Source organism: Sus scrofa, chromosome 17 (genome assembly GCF_000003025.6).
Source record: "Sus scrofa isolate TJ Tabasco breed Duroc chromosome 17, Sscrofa11.1, whole genome shotgun sequence".
Classification (NCBI taxonomy): domain Eukaryota; kingdom Metazoa; phylum Chordata; class Mammalia; order Artiodactyla; family Suidae; genus Sus; species Sus scrofa.
Window position 1 is genome coordinate 38,116,806 of NC_010459.5, and position 20,149 is coordinate 38,136,954.

The 20,149-nt window shown below is 41.3% G+C and overlaps 1 protein-coding gene across 9 annotated transcripts in view; it reads right to left on the minus strand.

Annotated features, from left to right (window-relative positions):
* Positions 1–20,149, minus strand: part of NCOA6 (nuclear receptor coactivator 6) — a 107,621-nt gene that overhangs the window by 2,522 nt on the left and 84,950 nt on the right. For 8 of the 9 annotated variants that reach the window (XM_013985296.2, XM_021078295.1, XM_021078294.1 and 5 more), the window contains 4 exons: positions 15,211–18,222; positions 12,035–12,103; positions 8,995–9,031; positions 5,865–6,013 (listed from right to left, as the gene is read on the minus strand). In XM_013985296.2, coding sequence (XP_013840750.1) covers positions 5,865–6,013; positions 8,995–9,031; positions 12,035–12,103; positions 15,211–18,222 — 3,267 coding nt within the window. The remainder of the gene's footprint in view (positions 1–5,864; positions 6,014–8,994; positions 9,032–12,034; positions 12,104–15,210; positions 18,223–20,149) is intronic. The other variant, XM_021078293.1, reaches the window with a different exon arrangement.

Below are 20,149 nucleotides of genomic sequence, written 5' to 3' on the forward strand. Positions count from 1 at the left end.
TGAATATGTAATAAAAACACTCCCTACAAACAAAAGTCCAGGACCAGAAGGCTTCACAGGCAAGTTCTATGAAACATACAAAGAAGATCTTACACCCATCCTTCTTAAACTTTTCTAAACGGGTGAAGAAGGAATAATCCCAAAGACATTCTGTGAAGCCACCACCACCCTAATACCAACACCAAAGATACTACCAAAAAAGACAATTATAGGCCCATATCTTTGAGGAATATAGATGCAAAAATTCTCAATAAAATTTAGCCAACTGAATCTAAGAACATGTAAAAAAGATCATACACCACGACCATGTGGGATTCATCCCGAGTTCACAAGGATGGTTCAACATACACAAATCAATCAATGGCACAAACCACATAACAAAAGAAAAGTCAAAAACCACAGGATCATCTCAACAGATGCAGAAAAAGCATATGACAAAGTCCAACATCCATTCATGATTTAAAACTCTTACCAAAATGGATATAGAGGGAACACACCTTAACATAACAAGGGCCATTTATGAGAAAGTCACAGCCAATATAATACTCAAGGGAGAAAAGCTGAAAGCCTTCCCACTAAAATCTGGAACAAGACCAGGATGCCCACTCTCACCACTTTTATTCAACATGGTATTGGAAGTCCTAGCCACAGCAATCAGGCAAACAAAAGAAATAAAAGGTATCCAAATTGGAAGATAAGAAGTAAAACTGTCACTCTATGCAGATGACATGATACTATATATAGAAAACCCTAAAGACTCCACACAAAAACTACTCAAACTGATCAATGAATTCAGCAAAGTAGCAGGATACAAGATTAACACTCAGGATTCGGTTGCATTTGTATATTTACAATGAAGTATTAGAAAAGGACTATAAAAATGTAATACCTTTTAACATTGCTCCCCCCAAAATTAAATACCCAGGAATAAACCTGACCAAGGAGGCAAAAGACTTACATGCTGAGAACTATCAAACATTAATCAAGGAACTTAAAGAGGATTCAAAGAAATGGAAAGATATTCCATGCTCCTGGATTGGAAGAATTAATATCATAAAAATGGCCATATTACCCAAAGCAATCTACAGATTCAATGCAATCCCTAACAAATTAACCATGACATTTTGCACAGAACTGCAACAAAAATCCAAAAACTTATACGGAACCACAAAAGACCCAGAACTGCCAAAGCAATCCTGAGGAACAAAAACCCAGCAGGAGGCATAACTCTCCCAGACTTCAGGCAATATTACAAAGCTACAGTGATCAAGACGGTGTGGTACTAGCACCAAAACAGACATACGGACCAATGGAGCAGAATAGAGAACTTAGAAATAAACCCAGACACCTATGGTCAGTTAACCTTCAACAAAGAAGGCAAGAATGTAAAATGGGAAAAATACAGTCTTTTCAGCAAGTGGTGGGAAAAAATGGGAAAATTTCAGCGAAATAGGAAAACTAGACAGCTGCATGTAAATCAATGAAACTAAAACATACACTCATATCATGAACAAAAATAAACTAAAAATGGCGTAAAGACTTAAACATAAGACACCATAAAACTCCTAGAAGAGAACATAGGCAAAACATTCTCTGACATCAACCATTCAAATGTTTTCTTAGATCAGTCTCCCAAAGCAATAGAAATAAAAACAAAAATAAACCAATGGGGAATTTCCACTGCAGCCAAGCAGAAACGAAGTTGACTAGTATCCATGAGGATGTGTTACATCCCTGGCCTCCCTAAGTGGGTTAACGATCCAGTGTTGCCATGGGCTGTGGTGTAGGTCACAGATGCGGCTCAGATCTGGCATTGTTGTGGCTGTGGTACATGCCAGCAGCTGTAGCTCTGATTCAACCCCTAGCCTGGGAACTTCCATATGCTGCACCTGAGGTCCTAAAAGAAAACAAAATAAAACACTGCTATGGGTGGTGTTCTATAAAAAATAATGGAAGAAAATAGTTTCAAACAATGCAACCAACAAGGGCTTAATCTCTAAAATATACAAGTAACTCATACAACTCAACAGTAAACAACCAACCCAACTGAAAAATGGGCAGAAGACCTGAATAGACATTTCTCCATATAGCACCAGTCAGAATGGCCATCATTAATAAGTCTACAAATAACAAATACTGGAGAGGGTGTAAAGAAAAAGAACCCTCCTACACTGTTGGTGGGAATGCAAATTGGTACAACCACTGTGGAAAATAGTATGGAGGTACCTCAGAAAACTAAATACAGAACCACCATATGATCCAGCAATCCCACTCCTCGGCACATATCTGGACAAAACTTTCACTGAAAAAAATATGTGCACCCATGGGTCCACTGCAGCACTATTCACAATAGCCAAGACATGGAAACAACCTGAATGACCATCGACAGATGAACTGGTTAATGGTACCTATACACAATGGAATACTATTCAATCATAAAAAAGAACAAAATAATGCCATTTGTAGCAACAGGGATGCAACTAGAGACTCTCATACTAAGTGAAGTCAGAAGAGAAAAACAAATACCACATGATATCACTTATATGTGGAATCTAACATATGGCACAAATGAACCTATCTACAGAAAAGAAACAAACTTGTGGACATGGAAAACAGACTTGTGGTTGCCAAGGAAGAGGGGGAGGGAGTGGAATGAACTGGGAGTTTTGGGTTGGTAGATGCAAACTATAGCCATTGGAATGGATAAGCGATGAGATCCTGCTGTATAACACAGGGTGCTATATCTGATCACTTGTGATGGAACATGATGGAGGATAATGTGAGAAAAAGAATATATAGATGTATAACTGGGTCACTTTACTGTATGGCAAAAACTGACAGAACATTATAAATCAACTACAATAAAAAATTAAAGAAAAAAACGAAAACAATGTTTTTTGTTTTGTTTTGTTTTGTTTTTGCTTTTTAGGGCTGCATCCATGGCATATGGAAGTTCCCAGGCTAGGGGCTGAATTGGAGCTGCAGCTTCCAGCCTACACCACAGCCAAAGCAACTCAGGATCTGAGCCACTTCTGCGACCTACACCACAGCTCACGGCAACGATGGATCCTTAACCCACTGAGAGAGGCCAGGGACTGAACCTACATCCTCACGGATACTAGCTGGATTCATTTCTGCTGAGCCACAATGGGAACTCCCAAAACAATGTTTTAGAATTATTTTCCCATCAAAGACAAAAAAGTGTTTTCTATTTAACACACTTTAGTGTAAGATGAATCCAATTTATGCATTTCTAGGCTGAATTTTCTTATGCTGCATGTCAGGTTCAGTATATTAAGCAATTTTTCTTTGCTCTTTCATATTGTATTTTATTTTGAGAACCTAGACTCAAAATGTAGATGCAAAGAGCAAAAATTTAACTACTCTGTTAGCTAGGTAATTTCCAAGAAGTGAGGCTTAGATGACTTGCTGAGAGATGGCCTGCGTAGTGTTTTTAGGGTTCTTTTGGTGTAAATTTCAATATATACATCTTGCTGGGAGATCATGATGCTTGTGCCAGGTGGAGAATCAGTTTCTTTGATTTGCTCATTATCATTAGTCTTTTGCTAATCAGAGGAGAGTTAATCTGACATGATGTTGACAATGGTATTCTTTATTTTAATAAATAAACTAGGTTTCACAGACCCCACAATTCCCCATAATTGCCTCTTTATGTCCAACTCTCAAGCTTCATTTCCAATGTAGCAAATTTGTCATTTGCAGTAAAAACATACAGGGTTTTGTCTTGACAAAGTGTTCATCCCTTAGAAAAATATCTATTAATTAGGTCAAGGTTGGGAGCTTCTACTTTGTTGTGACATGAAGGATCAAGTGGTGTGCCTGAGAAACACATATGTGGGGCTGTGGGAAGTGGTAAGCAGTAGGGGGATAAGCGACCTCAGGCTCCTCACTCCATTCCTTCCTTGCTTGTTCCCATCTGTCACTGCTCCAAAGCACCCAGTGATCTGGCAGGCTGCCTCTGCTTCTGAGGATGAATCAATGAGTGGGGCCAGGAGTAAACAAGTGATCTATGCTAGAAACTACAAAAAAGAAAAAAGACTTTTTAAATAGTGGGGTGAGGGGTGGCAGTGGTGGTGTAGGGTGTACTTTTATTATTTCCATGAAGAAAAATCCTGATTTTGAAGTCTCTATCACCTTCCCTGGATAAATCTAGCCAATCTGGGTCATAGAGCAAAGTCACTTTTGATGTTTTTTTATAAATCTGGAGAGTTTTGTTTCTGTGGTTCTATTTTATTGTCCCTTCAAAATGTTACCAACTTTACCATTCCTTGTGGCCCATACTGACATTTTTAGAATTTAATCCTAATTATAATGGTAAACCATTGAAGGGTTTTAAGCTATGGTAGCAGTGAAGATAGGGAAAAGTAGATGAATTGGGGCACGTGAAATCAAATGAGCAGATTTTTGTAAATGGATGTGCAGGTGAAGGAGGGAGGTGTCAAGGAGGTCTTACCTGATGGACAGATACATGGGGAGAGCATCTGTCCAGATAGATGGACAGATAGCAGGGGAACAATAGCAAAGGACTTGACATCAGGGGTGAAAATCACAAGTCTGTTTTCAAACATGTTGAGTTTGTGGTCCTCTTAAGGATGTACATGCAATTGCCTAAGATCTCTAGAGGTCCATACTAGAAAATAAATTTATGAGTCATCTGTGAAAGGTAGTAACTAAAGAAGGGAGGTATGAATGAGATCACTTAGGGAGAAAATGTAAGTTGAAGAGAAAAGTTGACTCAGGGTTAAAGTTTGAGTAGGTTGACATCTAATGAATGGGTATAGAGACTGATAAGGAATAGCCAGAAAGGAGACAGAAAAATATTGAGAGTTCTGGGTCAGAGAAGCCAAAGGGCAAAGTTAATTCAAAAAAGAGATAGCAAAGTAAGTCAGAAAGAGAAAGGCAAATACTATATGATATCCGCTATATGTGGAATCTAAAACATGGCACAAATGAACCTATTTACAAGGCACAAATGAACCTACTTACAAAACAGAAAGAGACTTACATAGAGAACAGACTTGTGGTTGCCAAGGGGGAAGGTGGAAGGAGTGGGATGGACTGGGAATTTGGGGTTAGGAGACGCAAACTATTACATTTAGAATGGATAAGCAGTAAGGTCCCACTGTATAGCAGAGGAAACTACATCCAATCTCTTAGGATAGAGCATGATGGAAGATAAGAAAAGATAAGAAATATATATATGTCGGGGTCACTTTGCTGTATAGCAGAAATTGGTACAACACTGTAAATCAACTATAATAATAATAATTAAAAAAAGCAGTCAATAGAGAAGAGAAAACTTGGTGGTGTAAGGTTCTTGAGAAGGTCAGAGAAGATGGAATCAAAGGTACAAGAGAAGGAACGGGCCTTGGACTTAAGGAGAGACAGTTGCTCTATTATCGTAGGAGTAAAGGAGGACCCGGGTAGATTTACGTCCTGGCAGTGGAAGTTGCAGGAGTTCTGTTTTCTCTGTGAAGAGGGGAGAACTCTGCTGAAAGAGAGGATATAAAGTAGGAGCCAGAAGTTTGAAAACAGTAGAAAGTAGGAAAGAGAATTGACCACAGAAACCATAGAAAGATGGCGGAGCCTTATTGAGGACCTATCTGAAATGGTGATCAAGGATCAATCTGCCCTATTACGTACTTGCTGCTCTTGTACACACATACAGAAAACATACAGTTAAATGAACCAACAAGTAAAGTAAGAACCAAACAGCAGAAGTCAAAGTAACTTGACAATTTAAGAAACAGAAGCAAAGATGAAGGATAAAATCTGCTGCTGCTGTGATAAGAACCCTATTCTTCTATTTAACCCATAAATAGCATCTACAGACCACTGCTAACCTTTAGTAGAGCTGGAGGCTGAAGCAGGCCGAGAAGATCGCTTCCGATGTCCATTTTCCACACTTTCAGAAGCCACAGTTGGCTCTTCAGTCCGGGAGTTTCTTCGGCTTGGAGTTTTGGACTTTTCAATTATCTCTTTGGGCTCACTGCTGACAGGGGGAAGCATAAAGTCCAAGGAGATAAGGGTATCAAGTCACACAAAAAATAAAGATAACAGTTTCATTCATAAGGCAGGAGATTAAGAACTACAGAATCATCCTAGGGTAATACTGTTCCACTCTGGGACAACAAGCACAATTACCCTCTAATATTACTGACAATTTAAAAGTGAATCTAACTTGTTACATTAGTAAAAATAAAATATTTATGCATAATGCTAGAGCAATAGCCAAGGACTTGACAATAGGGTGAAAAATCACAAGTCTGTTTTCAGACATGTTGAATTTGGGGACATTGTGGAAAAATAGGTAAAAGATAGTAAGAACTCGGAACAAAAATCAACAAACTTTCTCATCTGTTTTCCTAAAATTTCCCTTCAAAAATTAATAGTACCTAAATCTACGAAATTACTAATATACACTGGCATTTACTATGAGCCTGGTATAGTTAGGCAGCAGCATGTTACGAAGTCACATTATAGAATACACATGAGAAAATAATCACAATATACCACTGCACATATTGATTGCTTCTACCTCAATCCCTCTTTTTTTTTTTTCAGTATGCGAAGAATTAAAAATTGGTACTATCTAGTATTATTGAGGGTACAGGACAAAAACTCTTGATGGAGTATAAACTATGCAGCCCAGTGGTTATCAACAGGGGCCATTGTGCCTCCTAAAGACATTCAGCCATGTCTGGAGACATTTTTGATAGTCATGACTGGGGAAGGATGCTACTGGCACCATTTGGGTAGAGGCCAGGGATGCCACAAAACATCCTATAATGCTAACACAGTACCCTCCGCCATTCCCTACCCTGTCCCCAATAAAGGATTATCTGATCCATACAGTCAATATCACTGAGGCTGAGAAACCCTGGTGTAATCCTCTGGCTCAGCAATTCCATTTCTAGGTGCCTAAGGAAATAAATCTTTTTTAAAGAGCTCTAATTACATATGAGGATATCAAAGCATTTTATTCTTCCTAATGAATACAGGAGACCTAAATGCTTAACGATAATAGATTAGTTAACTAAATCATGGCACATCCAAATGGAGTCAGAAAAATCATGTTGCAGAAAGCTATTTAATGATAAAAATTGTTCGTGGAGTTCCCTTCGTGGAGCAGTGGTTAACGAAACCAACTAGGAACCATGAGGATGCAGGTTTGATCCCTGGCTCACCAGTGGGTTAAGGATCCGGCGTTGCTGTGAGCTGTAATGTAGGTTGCAGACACGGCTTGGATCCCACATGGCTGTGGCTGTGGCAGGCAGTTGCAGCTCTGATTCAACCACTAGCCTGGGAGGAGCTTCCACATGCAGTGAGTGTGGCCCTAAAAATACCAAAAAAAAAAAAAAAAGTTCGTAATGCATTACTGTAGGAGAAAAAAAAGATACCAACATTATGATTAGTATAATCCTATTTTCGTTATAATATATATTAAGTATATATATAACCACATATGAATGAGTGGGTGATATACATATATATATATAGTATTTATATATGGATATAATACTAGATATTAGAGCTATATAAACACTATAGTATATATATAAAACACTGGCTTTTTTTTTTTTTTTTTTTTTTTTTGTCTGTCTTTTAGGGCCTCACCCACGTCATACTGAAGTTCCCAGGCTAGGGGTCGAACTGGAGCTGAAGCTGCTGGCCTATGCCACAGCTCACAGCAACGCCGGACCCTTAACCCACTGAACGAGGCCAGGGATCAAACCTGGGTCGGTCTTTGCTGATGCTAATTAGATTCATTAACCACTGAGCCACAACAGGAATTCCAAAACACTGACATTTTTAAACTCTATTTCTATCTGGACATACTTTGTGAGGAAGACTAGAAGAACTAAAATATTGTTGAGTCGTAGGAATAGTGGTTAATTGGTAATTGTCTTTGTAATTCTCTGATCTGAATTTTAAGTTATCTTCAGTAAACTTATACTATTTTCATAGTTCGAAAAATGCATGTTTGGAGTTCTCTTGTGGTGCAGTGGATTGGGGATCCAGGTTTATCACTATCACTATTGCGGCATGGGTTGCTGCTATAGTGTGGGTTCAATCCCTGGCCTGGGAGCTTTCACCTGCTGCAGGTGCAGCCAAAAAACAAAACAGAAACAAACAAAATCCATGTTAAAATCCTCGGGCGGGGGGGGAAGAGAAATTGATTAAATTTACTTATAAGACATGGAACTGAAACATAAGGAATGCAACAAAAACAAAAAACCAATCAAATGGACACCTCTTTCTGGGAAGACTTCCATGCCCTAACTCCCCAAGTGAAGTTCTCTTCTGTCTTTAGGATTCAGTCTGTATCTGGCATTCCAGAGCACATGCCGGGCTGCACAGCATGTTTTGTTTTATTTTAGTGTCTTGTATCTTCCACTACATTGTAAGCTCCTTAAGGACATGAACCACGGCCTGACTGTCAACGATCCCTACCTCTCCACTGTTCACTCCTGCCAGGGTACCCACCCTTTGCTAGTGGCGCTATGCTTGGGAATATGGCCATAGGTTCACTCTTCTAGCTTTACATCTAACAACTCTCCCACAAGCCAAAGCAAGTCAAGGAGAGGCAAGAATTCAGCTGGGGTAGAATCACAACTCGCTCAGCGGGTTAAGGATCTGGTGTTGCCATGAGCTGTGGTGTAGTTCACAGACACAGCTCAGATCTGGTGTTGCTGTGGCTATGGCGTAGGCCGGTGGCTCTGATTAGACCCCTAGCCTAGAAACCTCCATATGCCAAAAAAAAAAAAGAAAGAAAGAAAGAAAGAAAAAAAAGAAATATTATCTCTGAGGGATTGGGGCTGATGACAGCTCCCTACTTCAGTAGGAAAGACTGGTACAAAGAGTGAAAGAAAAAGACAAGGTGAAGAGAGGTTTAAAGGCTGAGAAAGGTGATAACCCTTCAAAGTGGCTTATGCCATATTCATGCTAAGCCTGCAGAAATGATCATCTTACCTTTGTCCAGAGACCATGGTAGCATTTACTTCGAGTTCTGTTAAAAATACAAAGGACAGAAATGAGATGTATGAGCTTCTGGTGTATATGTCCACAGGGAGAAGCTAGGTGTCTATGAAAATTCTGAATGCCCTGTTTAGGCTAATGTGTTTCCATGCATAGCAGCATCCTTATCTTAACATGGTATATAGAGAGAGTTGGCACAGGCAAAATTCGGCTGTCTGGGCATAAGACACTTTACTCAGTCTATTTTTATTTCTACTCCATACTGTGAAATTATCTTGTTTGGATCAACCAAACTGAATCCACACTGCCTGGTTCATATTTCATCCAGCTATCACTAGGTTAGTAAAATAATCCTCTTCCTCTCATGTGAAAGAGATTGTTTTCATTCTTAGACTATCTTTACCCTCTTGACATATTTTTTTAAACAGCAATCTTCAACTATGTCTCAAATATCTATTAAGGATGCATTCTCCTCCAAAGGATTTCTTCACTGAATTTTAGAGGGCAGATTGCTGTACTCTGAGATATTGCCTAAATACCCCACTATGTTCTTCTCTTCCTCAACCTCTCAGCAATGCCCTCCAAGAAAGGAAACTCTCAGTAATTTGTTTAAAAGCGTTTGCTTAAATGAGCATCCTATGGGTTTACCAGGCACTTCTTTCTCAGCACCAGCAGAAAAACACCTTCTTCCTCCATCATACACCTTTAGGTAGTTTCATCTTTTGCAAAAGACCATCCCTGATGCACCAGTCGGCAGTGATCTCTCCTGCCTCTGGTCTCCCACAGCCCTTTACCTGTTCCCCCTTTCAGGGAATTCAGCATCACAGACTCAGCATACATGTCTAACCTGCCTTACTTACTGCACAGTCATCTCCCTGAAGGCAGTGAAGTCAGAGTGCCTGGGTTATTTTGACCTCATTGTTTAGTAGCCATGTATTGGGCAAGTTACTTGACCTCTCTGTGCTAAAAAAAAAAAAAAGGGATCACTACCCACCTCCAAGTTAAAAAGATTAAATGGAACAATGCATCTAAAAAACTTAGTATATAGCACCTGGCACTTGGTAATTACTCAATATTAGCCATTATTAGTATTGCTATGATGCTCATGTTGATGCAGTCTTTATGTAAGGAGGCTGTACTTCTCTGCCTTCAAAGATGGCAGAAGGGAATTTTTGCTTCTCATTTGCTATTTAGCTCCCCATATCTAATCCATAAAACCTGGAGACTCTCCAGAAGAAACCTCACTGAGTCTCTGCTGCCTTGCTGGCTCTGCTAGAGCTGAGAAATAGGTACTGTGTGTTCAAATGTAAAAACAGCTCAAGCCAAAAAAAAGTTGATTACAAAAAAATTTTGGTTTGCTTTTTTTTTGTTTTTTTTTTTTTTGTCTTTTTTGCTATTTCTTGGGCTGCTTCCGTGGCATATGGAGGTTCCCAGGCTAGGGGTTGAATCGGAGCTGTAGCCACCGGCCTACGCCAGAGCCACAGCAACATGGGATCCGAGCCGCATCTGCAACCTACACCACAGCTCATGGCAATGCCGGATCGTTAACCCACTGAGCGAGGCCAGGGACCGAACCTGCAACCTCATGGTTCCTAGTCGGATTCGTTAACCACTGCGGCTTCGTTAACCACTGCGCCACAACGGGAACTCCTGGTTTGCTTTTTTGAAACAAAATTCAACGCTTTTGAGAATTTTAACACTATCACAGCTAATTCATGTAAGTGGAGACCAAAGGGATTTAATGAAGGCAATTATTGGCTTAGTGAGTATTTTTAGGAGATTCATTTAAGCCAAACTTTCAAAAGGAACAAGATTCTTCAGCTAATTACTCTGAGAAGGAGGATATATGATATGGTAAAGCCCATTTTCTGGAGAAAAGAGTTGGGGCAGGAGATGGAATTCCCTTCCCTCTTCTAATCGCTCCCTTTCTCATAAAAAAGTGAGTTTTACAATCTAATTTCTTCTCTGAGTAATCTGCTCCATTCCTACCCTTCTCAGGTATCATGTAGCAAAGGCAGAATCTGGGTGGCTAATTTTTTTTTTTCCTCATCCATTTTTTCAGAGGCCTGGTTTTACTTAAAGTCTATACCAAAGTATATACAACAGAAAGTCCTATCCATAATATAGGACATGGCACCCTGAAGCAGGTTTTAAAATAATCACAACTTTTACTGGCTTAGACTCAAAATTAAACATGGCTGTATATTTTTAAAACTTAATTTTGTCAAATGTGTGAATTGTATTGTCACTGAGATTCTAACCTTCTTGTGAAAAGCAATCATACTTCTCTTTTTCTTTTGTTGGTACCCCTCAATAACCTACAGTGACAAAGAGCCAGGCAAGACTAAACTATAACGAACCATGCTCTTTATCAGCTTCAGCCATCTAATCTATGAGGGCAGTGCGCTGTCACTGCCATCAAGATCCTAATGCGTTCAGAGCTGACCCAGCAGCCTACAGCAGTTATTTGTCAGATTACCACGGACTCCACCTTCCAGAAACTCCATCTCTAGTGCTATTTACAATATCTTGGTCATGGGAAGAAACTTAATGCCATCCAGAAATGACTGAAATGACTGATCCCCTGGAGGAATGGCTACCTCACGACAGCAGAGACTCTCTGAACAAGCCTCTACTCCTGTCAGGATAATGTAATTACCTTCATAATGCAGTGATGCTTGCCACCCCAGCAAATTACTACATGCCAATCAGGCAGCTGCCAGCTATGGGTGCCGGGGTCATGGAACAGGGCAAACTCTGCAATGGAAACCACCCACAACTGGGTGGCAGACAGACAATGGGCACTGAGATGCCCTTCTTGAGTTCCCTGGCTGACCCCAGGAATGCGTCAGAAAGCAAGCCGGTCAGGAGAAAAATAACCTCAAATAGTACTGCACAAGCTCTGCCACTCAACTGAAGTCTGCTCTGAAGCAGGTAAGACCGTTTCAGCCACTTCCTGGCACAATGAGGATAGCAGTGGTTCCTTCACATGTTATTCATTCCATTCAAAAAATTTTTCCAAGGTGGACCTTACCTGGTCTGGCAACAGACCCCTGCAGTGCTGTGGCTGGAGTTTCCTTTGGGATTAAATTCTGTGAAGGGGCTGAGGCAAGAAAAACAAAAACGAGCAGTCTTTTACCTTCATTTCTAAACAAAGCAGAAAATACTGACTGAATCAAGGGCTAAGTAGTGGCTGAAATACACATACTCTTAGAGGACAATACTGAAGTTGGCTTTGAAAACATATTTCAAAATTTAATTAACTACTTTAACATTCACTAACAAAGACTACTGCTAGGGATGTTCTTCCTTTTTTGTATATACAAAGATCAAGGGACAACATGGCCACGAGACAATAGTACCCATAATTTTTACCTCTTGGGGTCAAGTTCTGTCCAGTACTCTAAAAAACCCAACGGCAAACCTTAGTAGGCAACAAACCACTTACAGATGGAAAATTACACCATTCAACCTTGGCCTTTGAAAAATTGCTCATCCCTCTAAAAACTACATTCCTTGAGACCTGAAATGAATCATATAATTTATTCTGTACTTTTTTACAGTATTTGTCAAGTGCGATGGGCATAAAACTAGTATTCAATTCATATTTAATAAACCAAATCAATTTGATATGTTATCTACTAATTAACAGTTACCAAGAATTTACTAGAGGCGAGGCTCTGTGCCAAGCAAACTTAGAGACCAAATTACATTGTTCTTGCCCATCAGGAACTCAGTCTAGTATTAAATATAAGATGTGGTACACTGAAGTGAACTATAACATTATGTGAGCCAGAGTCATAAAGTACAAAACGCTATGAGAGTCCAAAGAAAAGGCGATCAACGCTAGATTGAGAAATCTGAAGGTATATTAAAGGGAGAAACATCAGGATTAGGCTTTGAAGGACAGAGAGATCTCAGGCCCTTGAAGAGGAATGGAACAGAATGCACAATGTACTCTAGAATGGAAATTTCTTGGATCATACGTTAAAGATTGAGGGGACAGATATGCCACAGTCATTCAAGGTTATGTCCTACCATCTTGACACTCAGTCTAATGTCCTAGATAAACTCTGCCACAAGTTTCATCCTCTTGTGGAAATGGTGATTTCTGCAGATTTCTTTCCCTAGTCAATGATGCATTTATGTTAAGAATTTGGATGCTGGAGTTCCCATCGTGGCTCAGCGGTAATGAACCCGACTAGGATCCATGAGGACTTGGGTTCTATCCTTGGCCTCATTAAGTGGGTTGGGGATCCGGGATTGCTGTGGGCTGTGGTGTAGGTCACCACGAGATGAGGCCTGGACCCAGTGTTGCTATGGCTGGCAACTACAGCTTGGATTCAACTCTTAGCCTGGGAACATATGGAATACAGTGGGTACAGATGTAGACAGGAAAAAAAAAAAAAAAAGAATTTGGATGCTTAAAACTAATAAAGCTTAAAACTATACCTTAACTTTTACTTTTTACTCCACCATTGGTTTCTCACACTGTCAAAGTAAAAGCACAGAAGCCCCTTGAAAAAGAATGGAAATAATCTTAACTAAAATTGAGAAGTTTTTTCCAACTGCTAGTTCACCTCTCTAAGGCTCACATATTTTTCTAGGATTGTATATGATCCAGATAAGAATATTTTCTAATCATTTCATCATTATTCTCTTGGTACTGGAGGGAAAAGTTTCCTGAAAGAAAGTAGAATGGAAACATTTAATAGCAGAGAATATAAGTCACACAAGGTTTTTAAAATATTCTTAGGGCTCACCTACATTTATAGCGCTAGAACCAGAAATCTAGAGTGCCCAGCCCTATGAAGTCTCTGTCTCCTGCAAGGGCAGAGAACTCCTTGGAGACCTTCCTCTCTCCTTGTAACTCTAGCACTGAAGTGAAGAGGCAAAGAGAAGGGGAATTAGCCTTTGCAAGGCTCTGTGTGAGAAAGTGTGCTGGCCTTCATGCTAAGCCCTCTCAATAAATCTTTGTATAAACTGTCAGAGGTAGGAATTACAATCTCCATTTTACAGGTGAAGTACATGGCTTACAAGAAGTTAAAGGATTTATCCAACTGCAACTGGTAACCACTGGAGCTAGAATTTGAACTCTGATCCTTCACTGAAGTTTGTGTTCCTTCTGCTCCTCAAAACATTTTAGCTGCATAAACAAGACAGGCACTATTGGTGGCCCTAGGATACAACAAAGGTCCTTCCAGCTTTGGCAGTGTTCGACTGAGTCCACTCTGGGGAAAAAGAGCTTCTGTACCACTTAAGCCTTACAGAAGGAGGAACACGTGTGCATGCGTGTGTGTGTGTGGGGGGGGGGAATGCAAAGGAAAGGGAGATATAAGGACATCTATGCTGCCATCATTAGCCTACCTTAACAGTACACAGGAACTCTGAGCTAGAAATACATGAATGGAAAGGTCTAGTTTTCAAAGAGACTGGTAATAACAATTCTTTACCTTTCATTGAATGATTACTATAGTCTAGCCCTGTGCTAACCTAAGCATGTTACATACATTATCTCATTGAATTCTTACAACTACTATCGTCCCCACATTACGAAGGAGGAAACTAAAGTTTTGAGTAGTCATGTAACTTGCCTAAGGCCATACAGCTGGTAAATGCTGGCACTGTGATACCAACCTAAGCCTATCTCTCAACCACTTTGGTCCTCTCATGTCTATTATGGTGAAACCTGGTTTTTTGGAAAGCTCTCCTATGGAGAGGCAAGTCAGAAGAGAACAGACCCTGACAGAATACAATGAAGAAGCTGTGAGATAACTGTTTTGAAATAGCTGAAAGCACTTTGGTGAGGAGAATCCACAGAAGCTGCTGTTCACCCAATTTAACAATGTTAAATTGGAGACTCACAGGATAGATTTTGAATGAAAACTGAACCCTTGAGCTTCAATCTTTTCACCCGTAGAATGGCGTTAGGGATACCTGACATAGTTGATACTTCTTTGTAAAATGAAATATTTTATATAAATGAAAGGTGTTTCATTATTTCAAGAGCTGAGAACCATGTTAATGAATGTAAACTTAACAGAGGATTTTAAAAGAATATTTTCCCAATGTATTTCAAATAAATGGAACTATCACTATTGCCATTTAGCCCATTCTTCTTCCTCCAAGTAGAAAAGAAGTCATGCTTTCTCTTGTGGGATAGGTCATCTAAAAATTCACATGAGATGATGCCATGCCCCGAGTACATACCTATGCTGGACAGAAGCTCTGGATGAGATCCCACCTTCTCCTCCACTAGGCCACCTGCAAGTGGCTCAGATGTTATGCCAACATGATTGCTTTTTGTGGTCGGCGCCGCAGAGATGAGCTCAGAGGGTACCAGAGTGGTTACTATTGAGCGTACATTGGTGGGGAGAGTACTGCCAGGTAAGCTGGGTCCTGCTGAGGCGGAGCCCGGGCCCACAGGGCTAGAGGTCACTTTTAGGAGAGTGGGTGCTGGGGGAGTTGGGGTTTTACTGTCCAGCTCTGTGGATAACTGCTCTGTTCCCATGAGCCCTGGAGCTGCAGTCTCTAGCCCTTGGCTTTCAGTCTCTCCATCTGCACCATATTGTTCTTCCCCTTTCTCAAGAGAACCTGTAACTTTTTTACAAGCTTTCGTCAGCAAAATCTGGCCGATTTTGTCCACTTTTCCTTTGCCCTTACTAGATGAGACTGGGCTTCGTCGGTTGACAGAGGAGCCTGGACTATTAGTCAAAAGGGGAGAAACCACTGTGGTTGACTGTGAAGAGGGCAGAGTGCTCTGATCTGCTGAGGTGCTCACCTGAGGACTAGTCTCATCTGGATTCAATTCTTTCACTTGTTGGACAGGGGCATGAGGAGGGACAACTGGAGAAGCTGTACAAGGTGGGGACGGAAGCTGAACAGGCGTGGCTCGTGAGTTAAGGACCAAGGGTCGACCTGTCTGTATGTTTGGAGCAGGACTACTGGAGGGTGCATTAGGCAGTACAGGAGCAGAAGAAAATTTAATATTCTGAGGTATGTGTAGAGGGCCAACGACTGCAACAGAGGGAGGCATCAAGCCAGAGTTGGTTGTCAGTGGGGCTGCAGGAATTGTGCTTGGCTGTGATCCTTTCATAACCTGAATTATTGAGGACGAATTGATAAAGACAGGTGTAATGAACTGAGGCCGGGCATTTGACTGAGCAGCTGACTGTCCCTCAGAAACCATAACCTTGCTACCCACATTGGGCATTGTGACGACCGTTGACATTAATGCAGATTGCAGGTGAGTTGGCAGAGCCGCTGATGTGTTCGCTGAAGTCGTGATGGGGTTGGAAGTTACAAAAACAGTTATTTGATTTGGGGGCAAAGGAGTGGAAATGGAGGAAGAACTGACAGGTCTTGACATTACTTGAGGGATGCTTGGTGCAACATTAGAACTGACCTCACTCAATTCTGGATGCACAAGGGTTGAACACGGCTCGTTACTGTGAGGTAAATTTAGGGAACCAGTGGGTTCTTTAGAAGAAGACGGATCCTGCAGTGTGGGAATGACGGATGCTTTTTTCAGGTCCTCTCCAGAAACTACTGGGGGTGTTACTTCCAGATCTGTAAGCCCGGGGGGTTTTATGGTCACATTAGGAGCTCCAGAGTTGTCAAGAAGTTGACTTAATGATGTTGGTGCTTCCCTCATAGCAGGAGACACCAAAGTTTTGTTCTCTTCGACACTGGGCAGTTTGTTAGGATCCGAAGGTTGCCCATCCTTTTTGGATTGATCTTCAGGAACAACCATTTTAACTTCTTGGGCTGGGACTGCTTTTAACTCAACATTTACCTGTTCCTTCCTACCCTGGGAGTTCTGGCAATCGCTGTCCTGAGGCACATTCAAGCTTTCCTTGTTATCCTCGAGAACACCCCCTACTGCAGCAACAGGCATAGTAGGATTCTGAGGATTCAGTCCACTGTTGTTAGGGAAGCTCCCAGGTACAGGAGGATTGGGCAAAGGAGTGGGACTGACCAATACATTTCTTGGCAACTCCACATTTTGCAACAAGGCTGTGTTTGTTTGCGAGGCCAGAGTAAGTTTAGGAGCTTTTGAATTTTGTCTCCCAGGACTTGGGGTGGTTTTCCTACTTGACCCAGGACTAGACCTGCGGCTGTTGCTTGGACTTGCCCGTTTTGTTGCTCCAGAATTAGACTGCTTTCCAGAATTTACCACCACAGAATCTAATTTGTGAGTCTGTGGGGCAGCAAAATTGGAAGGATTATTCATGGAAAGATTTGAAGGTGCTTGCCCTATGGCCTTCAGAGTTGTTGGATTTAGTCCTTGTTGATCAAACCCCCTGTTTAAATTTGGCCTGGGAGGTAAAGGAATATTAATCTGTGGGGGAAAGAGTCCTGCTATGGAGGCATTGAGTCTTTCTGGTGATAGACTGATTTCTGAAGGTTCTGTGCTGGGAGGGCGGTTGTTGGGAGTCTGAGGATAATAGGGTCTGGGGCTGGCTCTGTTTGGTGTTTTAGGCCTAGATGTTTGGGTTGGAGCAGCCACATTTGGAAAGTGGTGGCCATGAGAGCTGGGCAGGGAATTTACAGGAGGTTGCTGGGGAGTTGCACCTTGAGTTGCTGAAAGGGGTGATGGTCCAGGTTTTGGCCCTGTCATCATTAACTGATTCTGGGAGACTACTAAATGTGAAGGCATGCTGTTTGGGCCTCCTGAGACCGATGGTACTTCACTGCCACTTGCCTCAGGGAGCGAGGACATCTCACCTAGCGGTGAACTGGAAGGATTCTGGGGGTTCTCCTGGTATACCATTTTCCTTGAACTATTTCCCAAAGCAGTATTCACAGGCATTGGCATTCTTTGTTTATCAGGTGATGGTGGCACGGAGGCAGGTCCTTGCAAACTGACCATGACAGGCACACTGCCACTCTGTTGCATGGGCATTCTCTGGGAGTCTGGGTTCAGGGGACCCCTTGGGGGATGGACATTCTGGGAGACTGGAAGTCTAACTGATTTGGGGTCCTGTTGCATCATGAGCATCATCATCATTTGTTGCTGCTGCTGCTGCTGCTGCTGCTGCTGCTGCTGCTGCTGCTGCTGCTGAGACTGTGGCTGACTGGGAGGTGGTGGCTGCTGTGGTGGTGGTGGCAGTTGTGGCTGTGGCTGCTGCTGTGGTGGCTGTGGTGGGGGCGCCACATGCTGCATGAGCTGGGGAGGCATCTGCTGAAGTGGCCTCTGTTCAACTGGTTGAGAAGGATAACCTAAAACAAGCCCCCAAAATCAGGGAAGTTAGATTTTCAGCAAGAAAAGCTTTGCTACCTTTAGAATATAGCCAAGCAATACTCATCTAGGTGGCACAGACTGTAGACAAACAGCTCAGGCATGCCCATTCCCAGGGGGGTAGGGGCAGCTCCTCATTCTTTGACTTAAGCAAAGAGGCACATCGCTTAAGAAAGCCAAAAGCAAAGCATCAAGAACCTGGAGCTCCTCAATCTTTAGGGTTTGAAGGAGGCATCACTGAACCAAGACTCTGATACAGTGTTGTGCACTGAAAGTAGCCAAGTCTACACCAGCCAAACATTCAGATGAAATGAGAAAAACTCCATCAACAGCAAGTAGTTGACTACCCAGCAATGGGGTCTCATGCAGGCAAGATAAATATTTCACTGTACTTGTGAATGAAGCATTTAAGATTCTCTTTTTTCTGTTAGCACAGATTAATTCTCTTAAGACTTGCTTTTGTTGAAAATGCCAGCACTGAAGATAAGCCTTTTTATTCTTTCAGCAGAAGTAAAATATAAAATTCTAGGATTCAATTCCTTAAGAGGGATTTAAAATTACTTCAATCCACTGCCTTTACACACCATGCTGCATCCTTAAGGCTCACTCCTTTGGAAAACCCAATGAATTAAACTGCCCCTCCGATGTAAATCATTTTAATAAATAGTAGGAGCTAATTAAAGCTGATACACACAATAAAAATAAAATGAGGGCACTGAAGTTCTTTTTTTTTTTTATAAATTATTAGTCTCCATTTACTTTCTTTTATGTGAAACTCTATTTGGAGAAATATTTTCTATGAATCCATAACTGGAGAATAAGTAAACAAGAAGCGTAGCCCTCAGGAATAAAAAATAATTTTGGGAAAAGAACTCTGAGGGACAATGTCTTAAGATTTCTAGAAGGTAACATCTCAAATGATTCTTTTGTGAAGATTTTATTTGGAATTTTAGCACCAAAACCATACACAATCAGTAGAAAGGACAGAAAGATCACTAACCAAGAATAAAGGTAGTTCAGTGGGAAAAAGTATGCATATAGCTGTGATACAATTTCACAAACTAGATTTACTCCATTGTTGCATGAAAAATACACTAGAGAAGTTTTAAGAAGGTATAGGGATAAGGACAGTTGGCTCTGGCAGTAAGAAGTGATGGCTCAAGATTTTCACAGAGCAACTACTAAATGCTGCTGATGCACAGACTCAAACCCTGTGTTTAATAGTTAATTAGTGTCTTCTGGCCAATGACTGACACAGCACCAATGAGTACAATGTGCAGAATCCTGCTTTAAGGTGTTTTTTTAAATCCTTTTTTGTTTTAGGCCCAAGTAACCTCTTTGCATTTATAAAGCCAATAACATGGAATTTTGGTATTTAACTCAGATTCCCATTTTAAGAAAACTGTACTTTCTTTTTTTCAATCTTTTTAGGGCTGCACCTGTAGCATATGGAGGGTCCCAGGCTAGGGATTTAACTGGAGCCATAGCAGCCAGCCTATGCCACGGGCCACAGCAACGCCAAATCCAGGCATCCGTGACCTATGCTGCAGCCTGCAGCAACGCTGGATCCTTTAACCCACTCAGTGAGGACAGGGATTGAACCTGAATCCTCATGGATACTAGTAGGGTCTTAACCTGCTGAGCCACAATGGAAACTCCAAGAAAATTTTACTTTCTGCAGAAGCCCCTTAATGTGAGGGCTATAACACAAAGGCTTTTATCTTTGAAATCAGGCCACCAGACAGCATAAATATAAAGAAAGCAGCAGAGACAATACAGCAGCCTCTCAAAAGTAACAGGTAAGGGCATGGCTGCTATAAAATTCCAGAAGCTGGAGGCAGCAGTCCAAAATACACTCTTGATAAGACGATATATTGGGGTTGCCATGACAAAATGGTAGAGAGGGAA